At 38.2% G+C, this 26,890-nt stretch overlaps 2 protein-coding genes across 3 annotated transcripts in view; both read left to right on the plus strand.

The window, feature by feature from the left end:
- The first annotated feature begins 6 nt into the window (after nt 1-6).
- The window catches only part of MAN1A2 (mannosidase alpha class 1A member 2), a 64,453-nt gene continuing 37,569 nt past the window's right edge, over nt 7-26,890 (plus strand). For both annotated transcript variants that reach the window (XM_006763056.1, XM_015563480.1), the window contains exons 1-4: nt 7-399; nt 7,083-7,338; nt 14,859-14,955; nt 23,915-24,033. In XM_006763056.1, coding sequence (XP_006763119.1) covers nt 98-399; nt 7,083-7,338; nt 14,859-14,955; nt 23,915-24,033 — 774 coding nt within the window. In that variant the 5' untranslated portion in view covers nt 7-97. The remainder of the gene's footprint in view (nt 400-7,082; nt 7,339-14,858; nt 14,956-23,914; nt 24,034-26,890) is intronic.
- LOC102765875 (O-acetyl-ADP-ribose deacetylase MACROD1-like) lies at nt 16,910-18,083 on the plus strand. Its single transcript, XM_015563481.1, is given in 1 exon segment — nt 16,910-18,083. A coding segment is annotated over 1 exon segment (978 nt). The 5' UTR covers nt 16,910-16,924; the 3' UTR covers nt 17,903-18,083.

A 26,890-nucleotide genomic window follows, 5' to 3' on the forward strand; every position in this document is an offset into this window, starting at 1 on the left:
CCCCCGTCGCTGCCCGGGCTTGGAAGGGGGTCCCATGTGTCGCGCCTTGGCCGGGAGAGGAGGGCTGGATAACGCATTTCGTGCGAGAGCGTGAACGATGACCGCCCCCGCGCTGCTGCCCCTGTCCGGACGGAGGATCCCGCCCCTGAACCTGGGGCCGCCCTCCTTCCCGCACCACCGGGCCACCTTGAGACTTTCCGAGAAGTTTATCCTCCTGCTCATCCTCAGTGCCTTCATCACCCTGTGTTTTGGGGCATTCTTCTTCCTTCCAGACTCTTCGAAACACAAACGCTTTGATCTGGGTTTGGAAGACGTGCTGATTCCGCACGTCGATGCCCACAAAGGGGCGAAGAACCCCGAAGGCTTCCTGATTCACGGGCCCGACGAGCATCGACACAGGTTGGTTCATTTCACAAGTTGTGGTGGTGACATTGGGCAGAGCAAGGTATGATTTATTGCATCAGATCTGTCGTTTGTGGTGTGTGTGTGTGTGTTTGTTTTTTTTTGCTCCGCCTTCTTTTTTCAGTAAAATGTAATTTTCCCCAAGTTGTGAGACTTGTTATTTCAAAACTGGTTTAGTAGACCATGGCCTGAAAGGGCTCCTGGGGCCCCATTTAGTGTCCAGCGCCTTCGTTTTGTACAGGAGAAGCATTTGTGTCCAGGGGTAACCTAGAGAAATGGTGACCTAGGTTGTTCATTTATTAAGAATGTGTTGCATTCGGTCATGGTGCCACCCGGTGAAATAGATGTATTGGTTGAATCCTGACAGCTTCTACGGGTTTGTCCTCTCCTAAAGGGCTCTCGTTCTCTGACTTTGTAATTAAAGCTTGGTAGTGAATCTTAGCTTTTTAGGAAGACAAAAGACGGGCTGAATATACCTGTCAATATATATATCAATATATCTATCTATCTATCTATCTATCTATCTATCAATCATCTATCTATTTGAAAGAGGGAGAGAGAAACATCCATGATGAGAGAGAATCATTGAACCTCCTGAGGTTCGAGCCGCAACCCCAGCATGTGCCCTGACGGGAAATCGGACTGTGATCTCCTGGTTCATAGGTCCACACTCAACTGCTGGGCCACGTTGGCCCGGCCTCATTTCTTAACAGGCAGAAATGCCCTGATTGTTATTTCCAGGGGATGCCTTTGGGGACTCTCTGTGGCATCAGTTAAGTTAAAGATGCCATTGAATCTTGTCGTTTCACTTTGAGAGTCATGTAGACAAGATCTGGTTTATGTTTTAAAATTTAATTTTACATATATATATGTATGTTGAGAGGTGGAATGTGTTAAGTAACTATTAGAAGGTGATCGATTAAAGGGTTCATGTTCTTTCAAATAACCAACTCTGAAGTGACCTCTTGGGAAAGTTTGGCCAAATTGGGATAAAATGGGAGCTTTAATTAGAATCTCTTTAAATCATTTTTGTAATTTGTATCAAAAAAAGAGTTTGAGAAAGTATTTACTTTTCTCAAACGTACATTTTCCCCCTTCTTTGCTTACAATAATTTTTCAGTGTGTGATGAGAATCATATGCTTGAGTTGTTTTCAACTGATGTTATTTTAACTTTTTATCAAGCATAGAGTTTTTGAGAAAGCGTAGGTTCAAATGTGAGCCTGAGTTAAATACTTGGGAAAATGCACTGTTGTAATGAGAGCTGGTTTTTCCTTTTCTCAATCTTGTTAATTTATTATTTGCTTGCTGGTTCTTTGACTTTTGGCTGAACCTTATGGAGTAGTTACTTCTAAAATTGTTTCATGCCATTATTTTGTAATTAAATTAATTTGGAACTTTTGCCATCATTTTCAACTTCTGTACTCTTTTGTATTTATTTTATTTTGCCTTTATGTGAATTTGAAAAAAATTAAGATTTAAAAAATCATTTTATAAATGGCTAGAATTTATTTATTTATTACAGTAGTCATTTACCCCCACCCCCATCCATAGTTCTGCTTTTTGTGGTTTCAGTTACCTGAAGTCACCCATGGTCAGAAAATATTAAATGGGAAATTTCAGAAATAAATAATTCATAAGTTTTTAAATTGTGTGTCTTCTGAGTAGCATGATGAAATACCATTCCATCCTGCTCTGTCCCTCCTGGAAAGTGAATCATCCCTTTGTCCAGTGAGTCCACACTGTATACACTACCTGTAGTCACTTAGCCCTCTCAGTTATCAGATCCACTGTCCTGATATTGCAATGTTTGTGTTCAAGTCACTCTTGTTTTACATAATAAAAGCCCCAAAGCAAAAGAGTAGTGATACTGACAATTCGGTTATGGCAAAGAAAAGCCATAACATGCTTTCTTTAAGTGAGAAAGTATGCGTGTATAGGGGAAAACAATGTATATATTATTTGGCACTATTCCTGGTTTTGGGCACTGGGGGCCTTGGAATGTATCTCCTGTGGATAAGGGGAGAATACTGTATGATTATTTATATAATGAAATCTGTACCAGTTTAAAAGGTAAATGAATGAAATGGTATATACATTCTTGTTTTTCATGAGTTTAAAAGTAAACTTTATTGAACATTGTATATACTAGCCTGAAGGTAATAGGTATATTTACAGAAGTATTTCCAGGTTTCACTTTTGAGCCTGGTTAACAATTACATCTCTGAATTTATCTAAGACTATAGGATAGTAGGATAGATTTTGTGAAAAACAAGAGTCCTTTAGTAATTCAGGCCTCAGACCTTATGAAATTTTCTTTGATTTAAGACTGTAATTTCCTAGTGTTAATATTGAGAGATGTCTTTGACAGTGTTCTCTATATCTTAACAAGAACTTTAGAGACAAGTTATATAGTTTTTTTTTTAAAAAAGGATATGAAGTAATCTAGAGACTACAAAGAATAATGTGCGTGCTGTTTTCTTTTTATATTTTTTGACATTTACCTGTTTATAAAATCAACCTCTGTTATTTATGCAGATCTCTTGATGTCTCCTTAGTGATATTGCTGTTATCATTTAAAAATATTGGTCATATTTATTCAGCAAATGTTTGGAGTAGTTAATATGTACTAAGCATTATACTAAGTATTGGGGATTATTGGAGAATAATGAAGATGATTAATTTTGACTCAGACATGACTGAAACATTTAAATCTTAGATTCAAATCTCAACATCATTCTTAAAGCATATATTATCATCTTTGGAGTCAGATTCTAGGGGTTCTTTTCACCTAGATGAGGCTCTGGTCATTGACATTTTTCAAAAGTTTAGATAAGTTATTGTTTTATCTTTCCTCCTTCTCCCCCCCCCCGCCCCCCACACACACAATAAGCATTTATGCCATTAACCTATGTGTTTCTGGCATGTGGACTAGGCTATCTGGATATAAGGGGCAATGTTCCCGCAGCTTTTTTTCCATAAGGAACTAGACCCTGGCATCTGAAAAAAATGTGCTAATCATTGTGCTAAATTGAGATCTGGCACAATTCTATGTATTTATGTATCTAAAACTATATCTGTATAGCTATATGGTTATGTTTATTAAGTTTATTTATAAAGTACCGTAGGTCCTTGGGTTACGTCGGAGATCCGAGATCCGTTCCTACGGCGCGACATAACGTGATTTTCTCAGTAAGTCAGAACCCACCTACCTAAGCACCTATGTCACTCACATGGAGCACATACACAGCAGTAATGAAGTGAAACAGTAAAAAAAATTAAAAAGAAAGATAACAATTCCTGACCTTTACTTGTGGTAAATAAATAATAAAAACCATAAAGCACATAAGTACATATGTTGAAATGATATAACTTGAGGACTGCCTGTAATATCTTTGATCCAGCAGTTCTTCTAAGAACTTATTCTTGGTAAATCTTCACATCAGTGCACAAAGTAATGTACAAGAATGTTCCCTGAAGCCAAAATATGACATATTGTAAATGATCCAAATGCCTGTCAACAGGGGATTAGTTAACTAAATGATAATATATCACTATATGTGCAGAGTTCTTTTCTTCTTTAACTCCCCCTATGGATTTTTCTGGTTATTCCTAAAAGCACCATGCTATTTTAATTTCATAATTTTATAATAGTATGTTCTGATATCTAGCATATATTTTCTATACCATTCTTGTTTTTTAAAAAGTTATAGGCATACGTAAAAGTCTTAACAGATAATATTACTGTCATTGTACCCACTACTTCAAATCTGAAAATTTCAGCGGAAGATTACCTTTCTTGAGGTAAGCCTCTGAGTTTGACATTACATGGTTTTATGCTTCTACAGCGTATATATTGATATAAATTATATATGAATATATATATTGTTTTGTATGTTCTTATATATATCATTCTGCAAATTATTTTCTTTTTGCTCAGCATTTTTTAAGGATTTATGTATGTTGATATATTGGGCTGTGGTTCAGTTATCTACTTTAGGTATACATGATTAAACTTCAAATTACTTCTACATTCCCCTGTTGATAAATGTTTAGGTCAAGTCCATATTTTGCTACAAAAACATTCTTGTACATGTATTCTTGTGCCCCCCTGAGTTTTTCCTCCAGGGTAAAAGCTTAATAATAAAACTATTAAGTTGTAAAGTATGTGCATTATTGACTCAAATTTTGTTACTCAATTAGTCTGTACAGTAGTTTACCAATTTGCACTCATCTTTGCAAACCAAGGTATTGTGTATTTAAAAAATCTTCACCAATCTGATGCCAGTTTTAATTTTTATTACTCTCATTACTGAGTGAAGTGGAATATTTTTTAAAACATTGATTGGTTATTTGGGTTTCCTAGCCTTTGAGTTGTTCACTCACATTTTTTTGGCCTGTTTTTTCTTATGGCTTATTCTCCCTTTTCACATTCATTTGTAGGAATTATTTATGCATCCTGATGAATTCTTAGGTAGATGCATTATATGTATCTTCTTGCAATGGGTGTCTTATTTTTATACTTTGTTTATGGTATCTTTAGTTTTATAGAAGTGTCACATTTTTAATAAAATTGGAAGTGTTAATATTTTCCTTTATGGTATTGCTTTTTGGATTTTGCTTAGGGAATGCTTTTCTACCCTGAAGTTATAGTCTCCTTATTTTCACTTTTGGTAGTTTTAAAGTTTTGTTTTTCACAGCTTGGTTTTGATTTTTGTGTATGATGAGGTTAGGACTGAATTTATATTTTTCTATGCTGATGTCCACTTGTTCCCGTGCTCCTTATTGAAGAGTCTGTCCTTTCCCATGGATTTGTAATGCCATTTCCGCTGTATAACATTTTTTCATATGCTCATAGGTTTGATTTGGGGTTGAACTAATAGGAAACCAGCTGACAAAGAAAGAGACAGAGGTAATTTGCAGAGTCTAAGCCCCAGCATCATGAAGTACAGTATAGAAGAGCAGATTTGGAGTTGAGAATTTTGGTTTACTCACTGGTGCTGTATGGCTCTCTTGTTTTTAGTGCATTGACTTGGAGAGGAATCTTGGATACAAATAGAAGAAACCAGCTGTGGTGCATGTAAAATAGGTATTGGAAGGATATTGGTTGGCTTTCAGAATTGACGTAAGATCTGGAGAACTAGGTTTAGCAGATATTCAGGCATTAAAGGAAGGCAGGTATGCAGAACCATAGTGAAGGTTAAGGAACAGCTAATGTACCATTTTTGGTGCTGCAGGTTACTGAGTGCTGGTTATGGCTTTGCTGCCTTTGGACGTTAGATTCCTCTGCTTTCTGAGTGACTTCTAAAATTGAGTTATTGTTCCTTTATGCCACTTACTCCAGATCTGTAGTTTCAGCCAGAGCATCTGATTTCAAAAGTGTAGATCACAGGGCCTTCCTTGCCTTGCTGTTAGACAATAGAAAGATAAAGTACCCAGAACCATTTGACTTCTGTAGGAAGAGAAGGGATTCTACTATCAATATACTGGTGAATTTCTGTTAGATAGGAGATTACATATTAACGTCTTAGGAAATGTAAAGTAAACTGCAAAGAACCCAAGTTGTATTACAGTGATGAAGTTCTGACTTGTGCTGTGCTATTTAGAAATGTAGATAATAGTCTTCCTAGATCAGGGGTGGGCAACCCCTGGCACGCATGCCAAACATGGTACGCCAGTAACTTTTGCTGGCACGCAAATCTCCATTGTACATGTATACATTAAAAAATAAATGTATTTTTCATCATCATATACTGTGTTTTTGTCGCTCGAGTGAATTTTATTATTTCTTCAAGTTCTTCACATACGTACACCTTAAGAGATATCAAGTAGGTGTAACATGTTCTCAAAAAATTATGGTTGGCACGCAGAAGAATTTTGAGTCAGAGATTTTGCTGGTTTTGGCACGCACTCACAAAAAGGTTGCCCGCCCCATCCTAGACTGTATATTTTAGCACTTTCTGTTTAGTGGTTTTAAATGGGCCAGTTACTGCTCTCCTTAATAATATAAATTCATGGGTGTCACACGGACCTGCTGAATTGGAATCTGTATTTTTAACAAGGGCTCAAGAGACTTTTAAGTAGTCATGCCCACATTAGTTGGGAACTGTTGTGCTGTAAGCTCTATGTTATTTCCAAAATTCAAAAGTTGTAGAAGAATATGATGCATTATATAACAAAATGAAAGAATTTCCATCCTCTTATTTTTCTGCTTATCTCTTTCCTTGACCCTGTTTATATTTTTGTCCATCTTGATACTGAGTTCTTAATTCTATTTTTAATTTTCTCTCTCTCCGCAAGTTTTTCACTGGTATGTCTTTTGTCCTTTCTCCTTCTTCCCCTCCCTCCTTTTTTTCTTTTTTTTTTTCATGTGTCTACTTATAAGTTACAGATTGCTGTTTCCTCTGTTTTCATTGGCCCTGAAATTGTAACTTTCTTTCTAGGTTCCCTCTTCCTCCATTGTGTAAAGTGTTAGCTCTTTGGCATCCAGAGCTCATACCAAGTTATATTTATCCTGTTCTTTGGGCAGATAAATAGGAATCTCTCACAGATCATTGCTGTATTTCAATGGTAGGAGTAGGAATCAACTATCTGGGTTTGGTGGAGGAAACTTTAAGTTTCATGTTTAAAGCTTGGAGGTTTTAAGAGTCATTCTAACCAGTCTTTTTTTCTACTCTTACAGGGAAGAAGAGGAACGTTTGAGGAATAAAATTCGAGCCGATCATGAGAAGGCCCTGGAAGAAGCAAAAGAAAAATTAAAAAAGTCGAGAGAGGAAATACGAGCAGAAATTCAGACAGAGAAAAATAAGGTAGTCCAAGAAATGAAGATTAAAGAGAAAAAGCCACTACCACCAGTCCCTATACCAAACCTTTCAGGAATAAATGGTGGAGATCCAGAAGATGATGACATAAGAAAGAAAAGGGAAAAAATTAAAGAGGTAATAATAAGCTGAGATTTATGATATGAAGTGGTTATAGATATATATTTGACTGGAGACACACACACATATGCACACCATTTATGCTGTTTTACTTTGGTCTTGTTTATTTTTGGGTCATAGTTGTTCATTTTCCAAGTTGACAGTAAGGGTTAGAACTCTCTTAATATGTGTTATACGTATTGGTCACTTAAAATTTTACTATAATGTTGTTTGGATGGTTACATCATTCTCCCTGTGTTCAAAGATCTTTTGATAGTCAGCATTTTATAAATAATGTAGAATAGATTTATAAATAAGTTATCATTGAATAGGAAATTCCTTTAGTGCTAAGTTATAAGGGACTCTGCTGGATACTATGCATATCTCCTCATAAACATGCTTCTGAAGAGTTAGCTTTATAACTCTTTTTAAAAATTACATTTTTATTGATTTCAGAGAGGAAGGGAGAGGGAGAAAGAGATAGAAACATCAGTGATGAGAGAGAATCATTGATCAGCTGCCTCCTGCACGCCCCACACCAGTGATTGAACTGGCAACCCAAGCATGTACCCCGACTAGAATTGATCGGTGACCTCCTGGTTCAGGTTGACGCTCAGCCACTGAGCCATGCCCACTGGGCATATCTGTCATCTTTTAGGAACCTGCCATGAAACCCTGTAACTATACAGCAGATTAAGAACACATTCCTTCCAAAGAGTCTCAATGGACTGAAGAATGGGGAGGGATTGATCTCAGAATTCTTTATATTTATTTAGTCACAGAAGTCTTTCAGTTTGTTATTTTAGGAATGACTTGGAGATAAAGAGAATGCCATAGTGTGTATGTGTGTGGGGGGGGGGGGTGTAATTTAGTGACTATTTCAGTTGAACTTTGTAAATTAAAACTCCAGCTAATTTCGGGTGGAGTTTGCAGTTGTATTGCCTATGTAGATTTTGTCTGGGTGTAATTGCACAACAATATTCCAAAGATATTGTTTATCATAAAATAAGATAATAAATTTAATTCAAATATTCAAATATCTATATGGATATATTCTAGTAATGAATATGAATGATTTAGCAGGTACTTTAAGCTTGACCTTATGAATTATTATAAGACGACCTCAAAATAGAACTTTACTCTGATTTTACCTCACCTTTGATGTTTTGTTTTATGCCCAGACTGTTAAGGCACTTTCTTTGGACAGTGTTGGGGAGACATTGATAGGTAGTTGTTGTTTTTTAAGATGGGTGACCTGCTTTTTTTAGATGTCATTAGATTTTATTGAAATACTTTCTCATGTACATAATAACTCAGATAGATAGCTGTATGTTAAGACCACCCAAAGGCTCACTGATTTGCTAGAAGTACGCACAGGATTCAGCAAAGCAGTTGTATTTATTGTTTCAGTTTATTACAATAAAACTAAAGTTAGTAATAGAAAAGCCACATAGGACAGAGTCCAGGAGAGACCCGCTGTAGTGATATAGACAGTGCCTGGTTCTCCCAGCAGTGATGTGTGGCAGTGTGCGTGAAGTGTTGCCAACCAGGGAAGTTCATCTGAGCCTTGGTGTCCAGGGCTTTTGTTGGAGGTTTGTTATGTAGGCTTGGCTGAGCTTAGTTCTCCAACTCCTCCAGAGGTCAGGCTAATACCATGTGGCCCAAGACCCCTACCATAAATCACATTGTTAGCATAAACTCTGACACAGCCCAAGGCTTCAGGTAAGCAGTTACTCTTAACAGGCAGGGCAATAAAGGGTTAGAGGTTATTTTCTAGGTGCCTACCGCTGGCCAAACCTTTCTTTGGGATGTGCTGGGTTTGGACCACCCAGACCTGCTGAATTAACCCTTTTCAGTGGTTCTCAACTTTCCTCATGCTGCCACCCTTTAATATAGTTCCTCATGTTGTGGTGACCCCCAACCATGAAATTATTTTCGTTGCTACTTCATAACTGTAATTTTGCTACTGCTATGAATCACAATGTAAATGTCTGATATGCTATATGTGTTTTCCGATGGTCACAACCCACAGGTTGAGAACCGATGCTTTAGATTAAGAACACCATATTATCCAGGGTTCTTATAAATCAGCATAAAACATATTAACCCCTGTGTAGGTTTCTGTTAAACATTATGGTTACTGACTTAACAAGCAGAGAAAGTTGAAACACAAGCTTGCAGGGGAAGGAGCTAAATAAGCAAGGTGATGTGAACAGCAGAATACCTTAAAGTGTCAAGAATGAGAGAACATTTCAAGAGTTAGACACTATTTACCTTTGAAGGCAGGAGTTAAAAATAGAACTGGGAAAGGATTATTTGAAAGTTTTAAAAGGAGCACTTAACCTCTAGATCCGTAATTCCCTAGACTATGCATTCTAGCTACTGTCCTTTTCCCAACAGAAGACCAAAGTTAACCTTATGAAGGGATTAATTGGAGAAGATCTGGATTTGGGAAATACCAGGTATGGCTGTGTAAAAGCATAGAGGTCATTCTGAAAAATGAAGAGAGTAGTGAGGGTAGAGGGAATTAAGTGAAAAATGAATCTGAATATTGAGATCACTTTCTCCTGCTCAGTTCTCAGAATTCTGGAAGCCAGGTTTATATTCAGTAAGCTGGAGAATGGAGGATTTCTCTCTGGGGACACTGGCCCAAGAGAAAAGACCTACTCTGTTCCTCAAACACCCCTGGGCTTCACCTGATCTCTCTAAGATGAGGCTCAGACAACTAGTGTTACTCATTCACTGACAGTCTTTGTCTTGTAAGTGCCTCACTCTTACTTGGAGAGCAAATCAAAGATCACTGGATATTTACCAAAATTTTCTTACATGAGAAACAGATGGAAGAAAAATTCAGAGGATACAGAAACAATACAAGGAGCAGAAAAAAATATATTAAAAAATAACACCATTGGAGTGACAGAAAATTTAATTCATGAAATAAGAACAGTAAGTTATAAAAAGGAACATTTTATATAAAGTAAGAAAATGGTCTTAGAAATTAAAAATATGATAGAATTTAAAAATTCAATAGAAGAGTTGGAAGTTAAAATTGAGCAAATCTCAGTAAGACAAAAAAATTGAGAAAATTGAATAAAAAAGATCAATTTGGAACATCTGACAAGTGATTAGATAGGTATGGTAGGAAGAGAATAGGAATAATGGGAAGAAGTTAGAGAAACAATTCAAGAAAATTAGCCAAATCTAAAGGAAGTGGGTTGCCAGATTGAAGGGACCTGCCAGGTATCCATCCCAATGAGAAAAAAAGAAAAAATGTCCTGAAATTTTAGAAAAATAGTCATAAAAAAAGATCCTAAAAGTTTACAGAGGAAAAAAAAGGTTCCACTCACAAGATTGGGATTGTACAATAATGGCACATCAGATTCCTCAACAATAATATTGGGAATTAGGAAGAATTTTATGTTCAATCAAATTAAGAATCAAATCTGAGGGTAAAGATATATTTAGGCATTTTCTCAGATTGCTATAAAATATACTTAAGCTCAAAAATAGGAAGAGAAGGGTTTTGAATACAGGGTATCTATCACTAGAGAGAATAAAGAAGCATTCCTAGGAATGAGTAAGGGAATCAGCAGGATGATGGCTGCACTTCAGGTGGAAAGAACGTAAGTCCAGATTAGAGTAGAAGGATAGAGCTTCCGGAAGGATATGTCACAGAATAAAGTGGAACTGACAGTTCATCTGATGTGTTTAATTGTATTGAGACAAGTTGTAAACCTCACAAATTTTAGAGGTAAATCATAATTATTACATTAAAAACTAATCAAACAAAAAACCACCAAACCCTTAGACCAGTAGCTAACAGCAGGGAAAACAAAAGTTGAACAAAGTAATGTAATAATACTATGTGAAAAGCTAATATGCAAATTGTCCCCTCGGGAGTTCGACCGGGAGACCGGGAGTTCGATCACTCACTATGACGTGTGCTGACCATCAGGGGTCAGCGCGGAACATGGTGGGCGACCAGCGGTGGCGGCGGGGCGCTGAGGGAGTGAGGGAAGGAGGAGGCCGGGAGGCTGGGAAGCGGGGAACAATGCGGTGGCGGTGTGTGGGGCAAGGGAAGGGGGAGGTGGGGAACCTGATCAGCCCTGATTGCTGGCCAGGTCTAGGGACCTTCCCATGCATGAATTTTGTACACCGGGCCTCTAGTTGTAAGATAAACATGTCAACTTATTGGGAAAATGTGGGTCAGGGAAATATATGGGGGACAAGTATATGTGGAGATGAGTTGATAGAGGCGTAAGAGAGCTAAATTATTTTAACTATAGGAGAAGATACTAAATATCTAAAACAAAAAAAAAATCAAGAAATAGCACTATCCTATATTCTATATAATAAAAGGCTAATATGAAAATCGACTGAATAGTGGAATGACCGGTTGCTATGATGCATACTGACCACCAGGGGGCAGATGCTCAATACAGGAGCTGCAGGCGGGTGGTCAGTGCATTCCCACAGGGGAGCGCCACTCAGCCAGAAGCCCGGCTGACGGTTGGTGAGCACAGCAGCGGTGGCAGGAGAGGCAGCGCTAAGCCGTCAGTTGGTCATCTCCCAAGGGCTCCTGGACTGGAAGAGGGCGCAGGCCAGGCTGAGGGACCCCTCTCCCCGTCCCAAGTGCACAAATTTTGTGCACTGGGCCTCTAGTAACCTATTTTTAACAATATAGAGGTAAATAGAAAAAGAGGTGAAAGTTTGAGTAATTGTCTCAGGAGAGTGGTAATTACATGTGGAGCAGCTTATTAGATTTTCTAAAAAATTCAACTTTATTGAATCAATTTATATACAACAAAATATACATATTTTAAGAGTATATAGTTTGATAGGTTTTGACAGGTGGATACACCTGTGTAACAGTAATTACAATCAAGATGTGACTATGTCCGTAATCTCAAAACAGTTTTCTTTTGTCCTCTCAGGTCAGTCCACCTGATTCCTTTGTCCCTGGCAACTACTGATCTGCTTTTATTATAGATTAGATTTGCCTTTTCTAGAGTTTCAGTCAAATGTCATAACAAAGTCTGTGATGTTTTGTTGCTGGGCTTTTGCTCAGCATAATGTTTTTGTGATTTATCTGTGCAGATGCACTAAAGGTAATTTTTTCTTAGTGGTATTCCTTTTATGGGTATACCATGGTTCTATTCATTCACCTGTTGCGCATTTGCTCAACATTTGTTTCATTTTTTGGCTGTTATGAATAAAGTTGCTATGAATATTTGTGTGCAAGTCTTGTGTGGGCACATGCTTTAGTTTTAGTTTTCACATTTCAATCTGTTGTTATACTGTGAGTTAATTTTTTTATTATGAGAAGTAAAGGTCTTGCATTATTTTTTTCACATAGGGCTTTCTAGTTGTTCCAGTTGTTGGAAGGATTATCCTTTTCTGATTGAATTATCTTGATGCTTTTGTTCAAAATCAGTAGGTGTTGAGTCTCTTTCTGGACTCATATCTATTTCATTAATCTACATATTTATTCTTAATGCCAATATGACACTGTGTTGATTGATTTATAGTAAGTTTTTAAATCAGATAAGTCCTCCAATTTTATTCTTTATACAAATTGTTTTGGCCATTCTGGGTCCTTTGCCTTTCTATAATTAACTTTTCTGTGAAAATAAAAGGTTGCTGGATTTTGATTGGGATTTTATTGATCTACAAATGAACTTGGAAAAATTGTCATCTTAACTATAGTCTTCCATATCTTTCCACTTTTTTAGGTTTGCTTTAATTTTTCTCAGCAGTATTTTGTAGTTCTTATTATATAGTTATTGCACATATTCTGTTATATTTATTTCTAAGTATGTCAGGTTTTTTGATGCTACTATAAATGGAATTGTTTTAAAATTTCTGTTGTTTATTACTAGCATACAGGAATATATTTTGTTTTAGTTTGCTAAACTTTTATCCTGTTATTTTCCTGAAGTCATTTATTAATTCTAGTGGCTTTTTAAAAGATTGCTTAGAATTTTCCTTGTACAGAGTCATGTCCTTTGTGACTAGAGAAACTTACCTTTTTATGTCTTTAATACTTTTTCTTCTCTTACTGCACTCTCTAGGACTGCTAGTACATTTTTGAAAAGAAGTAGTGAGAGTAGACATACTTGATTTTTTTCTCAATTTTAGGGGTTAAGTATTTGGTCTTTTACTATTAAATATGTTGTTAGAAATAGTTTTTTTGACAATGCCTTTTATTACATTGAGGATATTTCCTTGTAGTTATAGCTCATTGACAGTCTTTATCATGAGTGGGTGTTTAATTGTGTCAAATGCTTTGTCTACATCTATAAAGATTATTGGAGGATGGTTTTCTTTTTTATTCTGTTAACATAGTGAATTATATTGATTGGTGTTTGAATGTTAAATTAGTCTTATATTTTTTAGTTAAACTGCATTTGGTCATTATGTGCTCATATATTGCTAATTTTTAGTTCAGTAGTTTTGCCTTTGTGTTTTATATTGGTTTTTAGTTCCCTTGTAATGTCCTTGTCTACTTTTGGTGAAGAGTAGGCTGGCTGCAAAAAGCAAGTTGAGAAATGTTTTCATGAATAGTGTACTTTAAATGAACAGTTTTTTGATACACTACAATCTATTAAATAATTCAGTTGATATATAAATACTTTGCTATTGTATTGCTTAGACTTCTGAGTTGTAAGAAACTCAGTTCAACCTTCTTGATATAAAAATATTTATTAGCTTAATGGCTCTGAGGGCTTCAAGTTTTGCTGAATCCAAGTCTGTAGATGTTACTGTCAATAATATGTATCTGTCTCTTTCTCTCATTATGTAGTTTCTCCATTTTGGGAGAGAGTTAGCCTTCATCAGCTCTGGGGTTACATATTGCTTGGAGTTTGAGATTGAAAACGAGAGAGGCCTTCTGTCTCCTATCATCTATAATAATATGTATAAAAGGACTTGAATATCCCTACTTGAATCACATATATACAATCACTTTGTCTAGGTCAGAAGTAGGTAAACCACAACCTGTGGGCCAAATTCTGCCTTTATTTTTTAAAAGTTTAGTTTAATTGGAACAGTCATGCTCATTGTTTATGTATTTTCAAGTGCTGCTTTTGTGCTATAACAGCATAATTAAGTAGTTGATATAGAAACTGTATGGACTGCAAAGCCTAAAATACTTTTAAGAAAGAGTGCTGATCTTTGGTCTAGTCAGGCTGTGCTAATTGGTTGTGGAATCAGAGCCTCTTGATTGACAGCTCTATCATAATCACAGTGGGGGAAGAGAGCAATTCCCAAAAGGATTGGCAGTTCCTGAAAGCAGAGGATATGAAACAGACACCTTCCTTCTAAATATAAAAGGACTTGTCTGTTACACTCAATTTTTCTTTGTGTTGCAACACTGATACAAATGTTAATAGAATAAGATTTTATGAGTAAGGCTGATTAATGTAGGAGATATAGGAGAATATGTGAGGATATAGGAATGGAACCCTTAAATTACATAAATTACAAAGATAGCAGTGTGAATAATGTAAATTGATGGTTTATAATTTTTCTTTTCTCAGATGATGAAACATGCCTGGGATAATTATAGGATATATGGATGGGGACATAATGAACTCAGACCTATTGCAAAGAAAGGACACTCTACAAATATATTTGGTAAGTTTACTTTTTCTGATTACTATTTCCATTTTCTATGTCCATTTTTAAAACAAGACTTAACTTTTTAAATTCTTTCTAAACCCTGAGTATTTCTATGGAATGGAATTATAATTTGAAGCAACATGTATTTTTTCTCAAGTTTCAGTCAAGATTGGTTATGGTTGCCTTGGAATACACAGATACGTGGTTTGATCTGTCAACCACTAAATCTTCCTTTATATCAGCAGTAAGGCTGTTTTCCTTTTTAAATATTTGTATATTCACTGGAGTAGCACTTTTTATCTCCTTCAAGAACTTTTTATTTTCATTTACAGCTTGGCTGACTGGTGCAAAAGGTCTAGCTTTCAGCCTACCTTGGCTTTCAACATGCCTTCCTCTGTAAGCTTCATCATTTGTAGCTTTTAATTTAAATTGAGACATGCGACTCTTCCTTTTATTTGAATAGTTAGAGGCCATTGTAGGTTGTTTAACTAGTATAATTTTAAATTGTTGTGTCTCGGAATAGGGAGGCCCGAGGGAGAGGGAGAGAGACGGGGGACAGCTGGTTGGTGGAACAGTCAGAACATATACAGCATTTACTAAGTTTTGCATCTTATATGGGCACCACAAAATAATTATAAGAGTAACATTAAAAACCACTGATCACCATCACAATAATGAAAAAGTTAGAAATATTGTGAGAATAATAAAAATGTGAAGTGAGCAAATGCTGTTGGAAAAATTGGGGCTGATAGACTTGTTCGGCAGAGGGTTGCCACAACCTTCAATTTGTAAAGAACACACAGTATCTGTGAAGCACAGTAATACAAAGAGCAATGAAATGAGGGATGCCTACACATAAAAAAATTAACATGCCCAAGGCGGTCTACTTGGTAAATTGAGTGGGTTATTTTATACATTCACAATTACAAAGGAAAAATTAGCAATGTGAATGTGGATGGAAGTCTGGGGAAGAGCTATGTTGACTCTAACGTTCTGCCTTTCTTGAGTTCAGCCCACTTGTTAAACTTCTCAGTTCAAAGTTAACTTACTTAACTAACTTAACATCTTTTACTTAGTCCAATGATAAGTTTGAGAATTATAAAAACTGTTTTTAGAATCTTCACTTCTTCCCACTATTTTAAATCTTTCTTGTTGTGAGGGATATCTTTTAAATAAAAATAGGTGAAAATACTATTGGGGTATTAAGGCACATAAACTAGTTAATATACAATGTAGTTGTCTCTACTAGTTGTAACAAATCACTACAGTACTTCAAATAGCAGCATATTTCTTTGTAAAACTATGGAAGAATTTTTCTAATGCTATAATTCTCTTACAATTTGTTTTTTTGCTTGGATGCTTTCTGTAAAAAAAAAAAAAAAAAATGGCCGAAACCCGTTTGGCTCAGTGGATTGAGCATCGGCTTGCGGACTGAGGGGTCCCGGGTTCGATTTTGGTCAAGGGCATGTACCTGGGTTGCGGGCACATCCCCAGTTGGGGATGTGCAGGAGGCGGCTGATCGATGTTTCTCTCTCATCGATGTTTCTGACTCTCTATCTCTCTCCCTTCCTCTCTGTAAAAAATCAATAAAATATATTTAAAAAAAAGAAAGAAAATGACTGGAAAGTTAATTTTTCCTGGGTTTGAAAGATGTTGGGATGGAGGGATAATGGAAAAATTTAAAAAAATATTTATAGTATTATTTAAAATTTAAAATTATAACGAAATGTCAGAGATCTCATTATATGACATTTAATTTAGAGATCACTTAATGAAATAAGTATATTTCCTCAGCAGAGGTTACAGATGGAAAAGTTCCCATTGCTTTGTGGATGCCACAATGTGAGACATTAGTGCAGGAAAAATCCATTATATTTAATGGTTAATTAAAATTAGATCCTCTAGGAGCGTGTCCCTGCGGCTGGCATGCGCCACCTGGTACCGGAACTCCAAGTGGGCGGGACCCACTCCTGGCTGACCGCTCATGTCTCTGCAGAGCCGAGTCCCTGCCCCCCTGGCACAGCCGTGTTTGGCGGGACAACTGCTTAGTGCCCCACGCCCCTGGCCAGGCACCTCAGCCTGTGCCAAGTGGACCCGCAGCAGTGCATGCGGTCCTCCGGCGTCCCCTGATGCCAACGGGCCCCGCACGCGGACCCCAGCGGGAGTTGGGGCTTGAGAGGCACTGGCGGAGGGGCGGAGAGCTGGGGTGTGCACCTGGGCCCCCCTGGCCTTGGTGGCGAAAGTGGACCCGAACACCTGCACCAACTGGAAGGAGGCAAAATCCTTTCTGAAGGGCCTGAGTGACAAGCAGCGGGAGGAACATTACTTCTGCCAGGACTTCATCAGGCTGAAGAAGATCCCGACCTGGAAGGAGACGGCGAAAGGGTTGACCCCGAAGGTGGAGGAGCCCAAGTACAAAAAGGACAAGCATCTCAATGAGAAGATCTCCCTGTTCCGAGGTGATATCACCAAGCTGGAGGTGGACGCCATTATCAACGCCGCCAACAACTCTCTGCTCGGAGGCGGCGGTGTGGACGGCTGCATTCACCGGGCCGCCGGGCCCCTCCTCACCGCGGAGTGCCGGACCCTGCAGCACTGCGAGACTGGGAAGGCCAAGATCACCAGCGGCTATCGGCTGCCGGCTAAGTATGTCATCCACACGGTGGGGCCCATCGTCCGCGGAGCGCCCAGCGCCAGCCAGGCTGCCAAGCTCCGCAGCTGCTACCTGAGCAGCCTCGCCTTGCTGCTGGAGCACCAGCTCCGCTCCGCCGCCTTCCCCTGCATCTCCACCGGAGTGTTTGGCTACCCCAACGAGGCAGCTGCAGAGGTGGTGCTGGTCACGCTGCGCGAGTGGCTGGAGCAGCACAAGGACAAGGTGGACCGGCTGATCATCTGTGTGTTTCTGGAGAAGGACGAAAACATCTACCTGCAGCGGCTCCCCCCCTATTTCCCAGTGGCCTGACCAGGTCTGAGTTGCTGCACACCCTGACCAGGGGGAGTCGCCTGGGCCTGCTGGACCTTGTTCCCAGCTCTAAGAGGTCGCTGAAGCCTGCAGCTGGGCCTGGGCCTGGCCACCCCACCCTGTCCCTCAGCCCCCTGCCACTCAGCAGCCTCCTAATAAAGACCACCCTTGTTGCAATAAAGAAATATCCTCTCTTCAAGTAAATATCCCGTTAAATTAAACTCAGTGGTAAAGGGTGAGCCCTTTTAAAGGGTTGGAGTATAAAAGCGTACTGAAAACAAGAGTTGGATATTAATTTTCTAAATTAAAATTTTAGAGAGGAAGGGAGAAAGAAAGAGAAACATCGATTTGTTGTTCCACTTATTTATGCATTCATTGGTTGATTCTTGAATGTGTCTTGACTGGAATCAAACCGGAAACCTTGGTGTATCAGGATGATGCTCTAACGGTTAGAGCATGGAAGCATCCATGCCGGGGTGTGCACCTGGTTGAGCTACTCAACCAGGGCCTCTGCTTGTTGGTTTTTTTCTTTCCTTTTCTTTTTCTTTTTCTTTTTCTTTTTCTTTCTCCTCCTCTTCCTCCCTCTCCCCCCCCCTTCCTTTCCTTCTCTTTTCTTAACTTTTCTTTATTGATTTCAGAAAGGAAGGGAGAGGGAGAGAGAGATAAAAACAATAACGAGAGAGAATCATGGATTGGCTGCCTCCTGCACGCCCCCCACTGGGGACTGAGGCTGCAACCCTGGCTTGAGCCCTTGACTAGAATCGAACCCGGGACCCTTCAGTCCACAGGCTGACACTCTATCCACTGAGCCAAACTGGGTAGGGCCTCTGCTTGTGTTTTTTAAAACCTTCTTTCTCAGAACATTTAATGTATTTACATTTATCAAATAGATACTGGTTCTAGGCAAGGTAGTAGGTAAGACACACATTATTTCATATAATCATTGCAATAATTATGTAAGGAAAGATTGCTGAATTTAAATTCAGAAGATAAATGAGCTTTCATGTAACTTTAAAAATTTCATTCCTTAGAAGTCAGTACAGATCTTTTAAGTGAGCAAAAGGGATGTTTCTTAACTGAATGTAATTTTGTTAAATCCTAGTGGAGAAGTTTTGACTTAATGTTTTTTTAAAAAATAATAGGATCTTTAAAAAATGAAAAGCAGTTTTAATTTTTGGTAATTTGGTCAGACTTCTTTAAATGTAAACTTGTAGATCACTGTTTGGTTAGGTTGGTAAGTGATGATGGGTCCTGGCAGGTTCAGATTATTGTTAGGAGAGTTCTTGCTAGCTGGCCATTAGGAGTACTTAAATTGGTTTACTGGACACACTGTGTTTATTTGTGAGATCATAAAAGTTAAAGGAAGTTACAGTTAAAGGAAGTTGGAATAATATATTTTATTGAAGAAGCCCTTTCCTTCTGGATTAACTGGGTATAGAAGCAGAATTTTCCCAGTGGTCCTCCATTTCAGAGGCATCATTCTTAAAATGAATAGTAATTAACTATACGTTCCAATAAAATGTTTTACCTTCTTCTACAAATCTGACATGAGGTCAATAATGTGCTTTAGATTCTGAAATTTGGTTTGTTGAATAAGACTCTATTTTCCTTTAGAGCAATAGTTATATACACATTAATAATAAAACATCTATAGTATTTATATAGTTTATTCTGCTGTAGACTGAATTGTGTCTGTCACAAATTTACATGTTGAAGCTCTAACACCCAATATATATTTGGAGATAGAGCCTAATTGGGAGTTAAGCCTAATTAAGGTTAAATGAGGTTGTAAGTGTGGAACCCTAATCTCAATAAGGTTAAATTACGTAAGTGTGGGGCCTCTTACAAGAAGAGAAAAAAACACCAGATCTCACTCTTCCCATGTACACACACCAGGGAAAGACCATATGAGGACATGGTGAGAAGGTGGATATCTACAAGCCAGGAAGAAAGCCTTCACCAAAGCCTGGAGCCTAAATCTTAGATTTCTAGTCTCCAGAACTATGAGAAAATAAATTTCCGTTGTTTAAACCTCCTAGTCTATGATATTCTATTGCGGCAGCCTGAACAGTCTAATAAACATACTGTATGCCACAGACTTATTTCAGAGATTGATGTGAATTGGACTAACAGCAACCTTAATGAGACAGGGACTGTTATTATTGTTCCTATTTTACAGATGAGAAAGCCAAAGCACATTTAGGGTCAACTAACTTTTCTTAGGTCACACAATTAGGAAATAATGGGGCCAGGATTTGAATCAAAACATTCTAGTGCTAAGATCCATGCTTATAACCACTATTCTATACTGCTTCAGGAATCCTTCAAGAAAGGAAAAGGTAGTATCAGCACACGGGAAAAATCCAGTGTGAGAAGAAAATGATAGTGAAATGGTAGACAAAGTGGAAAATGTAATCTGCTGAAGTGTTAGTAGTCAAAATTAGCTGCGTGTATCTTTTTTTTTTTTAATATATTTTATTGATTTTTTACAGAGAGGAAGGGAGAGAGATAGAGAGTCAGAAACATCGATGAGAGAGAAACATCGACCAGCTGCCTCCTGCACATCTCCTACTGGAGATGTGCCCGCAACCCAGGTACATGCCCTTGACCGGAATCGAACCCGGGACCCTTCAGTCCGCAGGCCGACGCTCTATCCACTGAGCCAAACCGGTTTCGGCAGCTGCGTGTATCTTTTAATAATTTTGCCTGTCTGTGCCTTGGGGCTTTTATCCAATGGCACAAACCTAAAACTACCTATAAACTTTGAAATAAGAACAAAAACTGGTACTCTTAAGGATTTAAAATAAACATGATAAATATTTTGGACAAAATACTAAAGAGATAAATAAGTGATTATGGAAGAGATTGGGATATATGGGTGATTAAATCGCTTAATAAAGCTTTTGTTATCTTAATAAAATCTGAGGAACAAGAAAAGTGAAAGTATGTCTGTAATAACCCAGAACATTCTAGTTAATATCAACATGGAGTTGGGAGAAGACTAAGTAACTTACCAGAGTGTGGTGGAGTACTTGTCTTGTTATCAAGATACTAGAGGCCTGATGCACGAAATTTGTGCACTCGGGAGTGAGGGCGGGGATCCCTCAGCCTGGCCTGCGCCCTCTCACAGTCTGGGAACCTACGGGGAGCGGGCCTAAGCTGTCTGTCAGACATCCTTATTGTTGCTGTGGAGGCGGGAGAGCCACTGCTGTGCTCACCAGCTGTGAGCCCAACTTCTGGCTGAGCAGCATTCCCTTGTGACCACAGGGGGCAGCTCCTGCATTGACTGTCTGCCCCCTGGTAGTCAGAGTACATCATAGCGACCAGTTGTTCCGCTGTTCAGTTGATTTGCGTATTAGCCTTTTATTATATAGGATACTTGTTAAGTTGAAGAAAGTATTGGGAGTACATGAATAAGAAAATGTGATAGTTGTTCATTATAAGAACAAATTTGTATAGTTTTATTTATTTTACTAAATAAAAGCATTAATTTTTTTCAAACGCAAGCCTGTCACTTTTTTTTGAGATTTTCAATATACTTTAATTAATTTACTAAAAATTTTTTTTCTATTACGGTTGTATGGCTATAAACTTTCAGAAGAAAACACTATTTACCCAGTAGAGAAAGGGTCAGAAGAAAAAAGTAAAGAAAGATTAGTAAATTAAGTAATTTCAAATGCTGATTCCTAAAATATCACAAGATAACTTAAGACAAAACTTTATCTTTGTCTAATGCTTGCTTTGTAAAGTAGATCACTACCTCAGCAGAGCCTTAGTAGCCTGTCAGATGGGGAAGGAAAAAGTTGAGATGTTTATTGAGATTTAAAATCTGTATTTTTTAGATGGGCCTTGTAATTGGAGGAGGCTTGTTTATGATAATCAGATAAGAATCATGATATAATAATTTAGGATTGGCAAGCAGGAAATTTGGAGGTAAAGAGTTCAGAGCTTTGGTGTGTAATCCATCTTGTGATACTTTCTGTTGAAGAGTTGATGGGTCTCTCAGGAAGTTCCTGGAGTGAGCAATGAAATTAACTTTCATCATTCTGAGCAAGAGACTCCTGGAACAGTAAACTTTGATGAAGACAGTATAATAATAAAGTCATGTTAATGTAGATAGTAAACTGTGTGGATGATTTTCATTCTCAGAAGATGGAAATAATAATTGCATTCCTGGGGTTGGGGAGGACCCATTTGCTCCCTTTTATTTTTTTTTCTGTGCTACTATGTTTGTTTGCTAATATTTTATTCAGGAATCTTGCAATTCATTAGTAAGATTGGCTTGATTCTTGTCATGTGTTTTTAGTATCTAGTTTTGGTATCAGCTAGCTTTTTAAAAAAATACATTTTTATTGATTTTGGAGAGGAAGGGAGAGGGAGAGAGCGAGAGATAGAAACATCAATGATTAAAGGGAATCATTGATTGGCTGCCTCCTGCATGTCCCCTACTGGGGATCAGGCCTGTAACCTGGGTGTGTGCTCTGACTGGGAATCCAACCATGAACTGGTCCATGAGTCGATGCTCAACCACTGAGGCATGCCAGCCAGGCTCAGGTAGCTTTTTTGAATTAGTTCCTACCTTGTGGAAACATTTCCTTTAAGATTAGGGTTATCTCTTTCTTGTAGATGGGTAAATCTTACTATTTTGATTTTCTCTACTCACGTTTGATTTATGGCTTCCTTTTTCAGTATGATCAACCTGCTTTTTGATTGTTAAGGATTATTGCAATTTCTGTTCCATAATTACCTAGCCTTGTTGTACTTGTACTATTATTTTTAAATAGATATTTTGCCTTTTCTATGAATTTGTACCAGAAGAACATGGTTGTCTTGAAACCGGACAACAAATAGGTCAGGACTGCCTATCACGACTTAAGCCAATTAAGCAGAGACAGGGTTGAATCGTATATGAGCATTTTTATTTTCTAATGTTTATTTTCTAATATTGCTGGCAGCATGGGAGACCAGCAGGTCATCCACAAATATCTGCTCTGCCCCTCCTCCCCCATAAGCCTGCTACTTATATTGGGAAGAAGGACAAAGATTATGTGTGGAATTAGGCAAAAGGAATAAGAATGGGTATGCAAATGGAATAATGGGTAAAATAGTTACAGATTACAGGCAGTAGGGGGAATGCCTCCAGGATTCCATTGTTTCCCAAGAAGGTTGCTAATCTTTTCATGATGATAGGCAGTTCTTGGATAAGGAGAATAGACCCCATTTCAAGGTTAACTCCCAGGTCTGGGGCCCTACAACTCCAGACAGGTCAGAATGTGCTTTCTTTAATCATGGTTATTAGAGCATGATTAATATTTCTTAGAACTATAGCAAGTCCCCACTATTTGATTTCTGTCTCTCATCCCTAACAGTCTTATGACTTAGCTTGTTATCTTGAATCAACCTCCCCATTTCTTTAATTAATCCTTTTAACCTAATTTAGTTAAGTATATAGCTTTCATGTTATGACCAAGAAGAAAAGTAAGGATAATTATAATTTTGTTTTTTTAAAAATCTTATTAGTTGTCAATACCAACTTTAGGAAGATATATTAAACAATGTATATTATCTATTCTTACAGAAAAGTGAACCACGTTGGTTATTCTTTTGGGTCCTAATATTCCTACTTTTATTGTCTTTTTATATCTGTAATAATAAAAGGGTAATATGCTAATTAGACCGGACATCTTCCAGACATCATTCCGGATGTCCTTCCTGATGAAGCCGGGGCTGGAGGGAAGCCAGCCCAGGTCCCGGTGCCTATGGGCGGCCCAAGGGAAGCCAGCCTGGGCCCTGGGTTGCCTGTGGGCGGCCGGAAGGAAGCAGCCCGGGTCCCAGGTGCCTGCTGGCAGCCGGAGAAGGGAAGCCTGGGTCCCGGGTGCTGGAGGGAAGCCAGGGGAAGGAAGGCCTATTCTTGAACGAATTTTCGTGCATTGGGCCTCTAGTATAAAATATTACAATAGGCCTTATGGGAAGGTCATCTTTTTAATGACAGTTTTTCATCTTCAAATATAGGAAGTTCACAAATGGGTGCTACTATAGTAGATGCCTTGGATACCCTTTATATCATGGGACTCCATGATGAATTCCGAGATGGTCAAAAATGGATTGAAGACAGTCTTGATTTTAGTGTGGTGAGTATACAGTTGATAATTTCTTCGATTGACTGAAAAGACACAGTGTCAAACCCTAATAGTTTTGAGCACTTTACTAGTAGTTTAAGGAAATTCCAAGTCCCCTTTTTTTCTTTTGGGATTATCAGTTATTATTTAATTTTTGCATAAAATACACATTCTCACCATCTTCCTTGTACTTTTCTTGCCCTTATCATTTGAGGCACTGTGTTAAGGCAATAAATAGAGGGAAAACACACTGAGCTAGAACTGTGAGGAAAGCATAAGCTGTAAATAATAACTTTTATTATTTTTTAAAAGATTGAACTATTTGGGCTCTGGCCAGTGTGGCTCAGCTGGTTGGGCTTTGTCTCATGCACCAAAAGGTTGTCAGTTTGGTTCCCAGTCAGGGCACATGGCTGGTAGGGGTGGCTCAGTTGTTAAATGGTACTGCTTAGGTTTGAAGCCTAGCACAGCTACATTCTAGGTGTGTGTCTTGGGAAAATTTCTTATTCTTTCTGAACCATCATAAAATACTATCCCATTGCAATATTGTGAGGATTATTTGATATAATCTGGTACATATAAAGTGCTCAGTAAATGTTAGCATTTTTTTCATTACCATTCTTCATCTCAAAGAAGTGTGAGGATTCGGCGCTCTCAAAGAAGTGTGGACTTTTTTGTTGTCTTCATTATCATCTATCATGTATTTGTGCCTGCTGTTTCTCTGACTGTAGTCAGAAGTCATTCTTTCTCTTTGTTTTTCTCTTTGGCAGACCCTGCATTATTCCAGTTGTGATTTAAATCCAAAAAAAATTTTTTTTTTCTGATGCCTTTCCTGATACTAACCTAGAAAAGCTGATTACTTTCTTTTATATTATTCTAGCATTTCGGACGTGTTTTATTTAGAACAATTTTTGTTATCAGGTAGGGTTAGGTTTGGCTATGATGGCAGAAAACCTAATATAAAAGAGCTTCAACATGATAAATGATCATTTCATTCAAATTAAGTACAGAGATGAGCTGTTCAGGGCAGATTTGGGTAGTTCCTTGAGCATCAAAGTCCTGGGGCTCTTTGTCTTGTTGCTCTGTCAACTTCAGTATATAGCTTCAAACTCATAGTATAATGTGGCTCTTCAAGATAAGGTAGACAAACCTTCCAGTTACAGAAAAGAGGAAGGGATAGAGAAAGATATGCAACTGTTCTTCAAGAACACTTCTGGGGAGTTGATTACCCTATTTTTGCTTGAATACCATTGAGTAGCTCTTACTCATATGACCCAACCCTAGTAAAGAGAGGCTGAGAAATAATAGTCTTTTTTTCCCCCCTCTCTTTTGGCTATGTAGCCCTTATACATTGTACTTCCTGTATCTTGTTTAAGAAAGCACTTCTCCAGGGTCATGAAGATATATTACTATGTTTAATTCTAAATATTTAATGTTTGCTTTTGCATTTATGTCTTTAAATTCATATGGAATTGATTTTTTTATGCAGAGTGAGATAAGCTACCATCAGCTGATCCTTGTACCATTTACTTCCCCACTGTTTATACATGCCACTTAGTTATATTGGTCTTTTGTTTTCTATTGCCTTTTTTCTTTATCCCACTATTAAACTGTCTTAATTACAATATTTTTGTAAGACGCTTGATATCTATATGTGAATCTTAATATCTGATCATCTTCTAGGAAATTACCTTAATTCTCAGCTCTCTGTTCTTTTCAGCTCTGGAATACTGTTGAAATTTTGGTGATGATTGCATTCAGTTTATAGATTAATTTGGGGAGAATTGACATTGGTGCAATCTCAGATACTCCTGTTCATTAATGTGACAGCTTTATTATGCCAAATAATTAGCTAGCATATCGTTTTTATCATTTGGCTCTATCAGGAACCAGACTATGCTATTTATTTTAGTTAGAGAATTTACTGCTTAGTATTATTAACCAAATTATGGGGAACTGAAAAGGCAAAAAGAGGACATTGTGGCATCACAAGAAGTATTACTTACAGTAAACAGCTGCTACCCCTGGGACTTGGAGAACAATGTGAAGAGATTAGGATAATTAAAATTTAGTATTTAAGGACTCTTGTTTCTGGGACCTTAGGAGCTCTTAGGAGGACTTTCTTAGAGCTAGGTTTCAGACTTCTGAGGCGGGGGTACCTAGCTAGTGTTTGGTATTGCTAAGGGCTGTAATGAAACTGATTTGGAGATTGTGTGTGTATGGCAGAGGAACTGTAACCTGGAACTAATGGCCACTGCCTGGGTGACGACACTGTCAGAAACTAGAGATGGAATAAGTCCCTTCTCCTTCCTCTAGCCTTGTATCATCTTAGTAAACCTCTTATTGGCATAGCCTATAAGGCAGCCAGCTGGCAAATGAGGAGAGGAGGAAGACCAGGGGAAAGGCTCAGGTGCGCTTCTGAGAGGGAGAGCGAGCTGGATGCTCTGTCCTAAGGGTCTTAAAGGTAGAGAGTTTAGAGGAGGTCCCAGGGGAATATCAGCAAACTATTCATCAGCTTTCCAGGTGTGTGCTTTCAAGGGTCAGGGTCTCCACTAATTGATTGGTCGGTGCCAGGGGCAGGGAATCATTCAACGCAGCCAGTCCTGAGATCAGCTGTGGCATCGTTTGTCTGGTTTTGCTGCTTTTCTGGGCCTGGAGCTGAAACACAACTGAGGCTTAGATATAACCTCTAGGGACAAAAGGTTAGGGGATCCAAAAGGCATGACCAGTGATATGCTAGGGGAGGAGAGGTCACCCTGGGGGCAAGGTCCCAGGCTACACTTGTCCTTTGCTAGGCACCTGGGGATTTCTACCTTGGAGACCTGTACATAGCCCATCATCCTTGCTCTGCTCATCTGTATAACTGCCTACC

The sequence above is a fragment of the Myotis davidii genome, unplaced genomic scaffold (genome assembly GCF_000327345.1).
Source record: "Myotis davidii unplaced genomic scaffold, ASM32734v1 scaffold217, whole genome shotgun sequence".
Taxonomy (NCBI): domain Eukaryota; kingdom Metazoa; phylum Chordata; class Mammalia; order Chiroptera; family Vespertilionidae; genus Myotis; species Myotis davidii.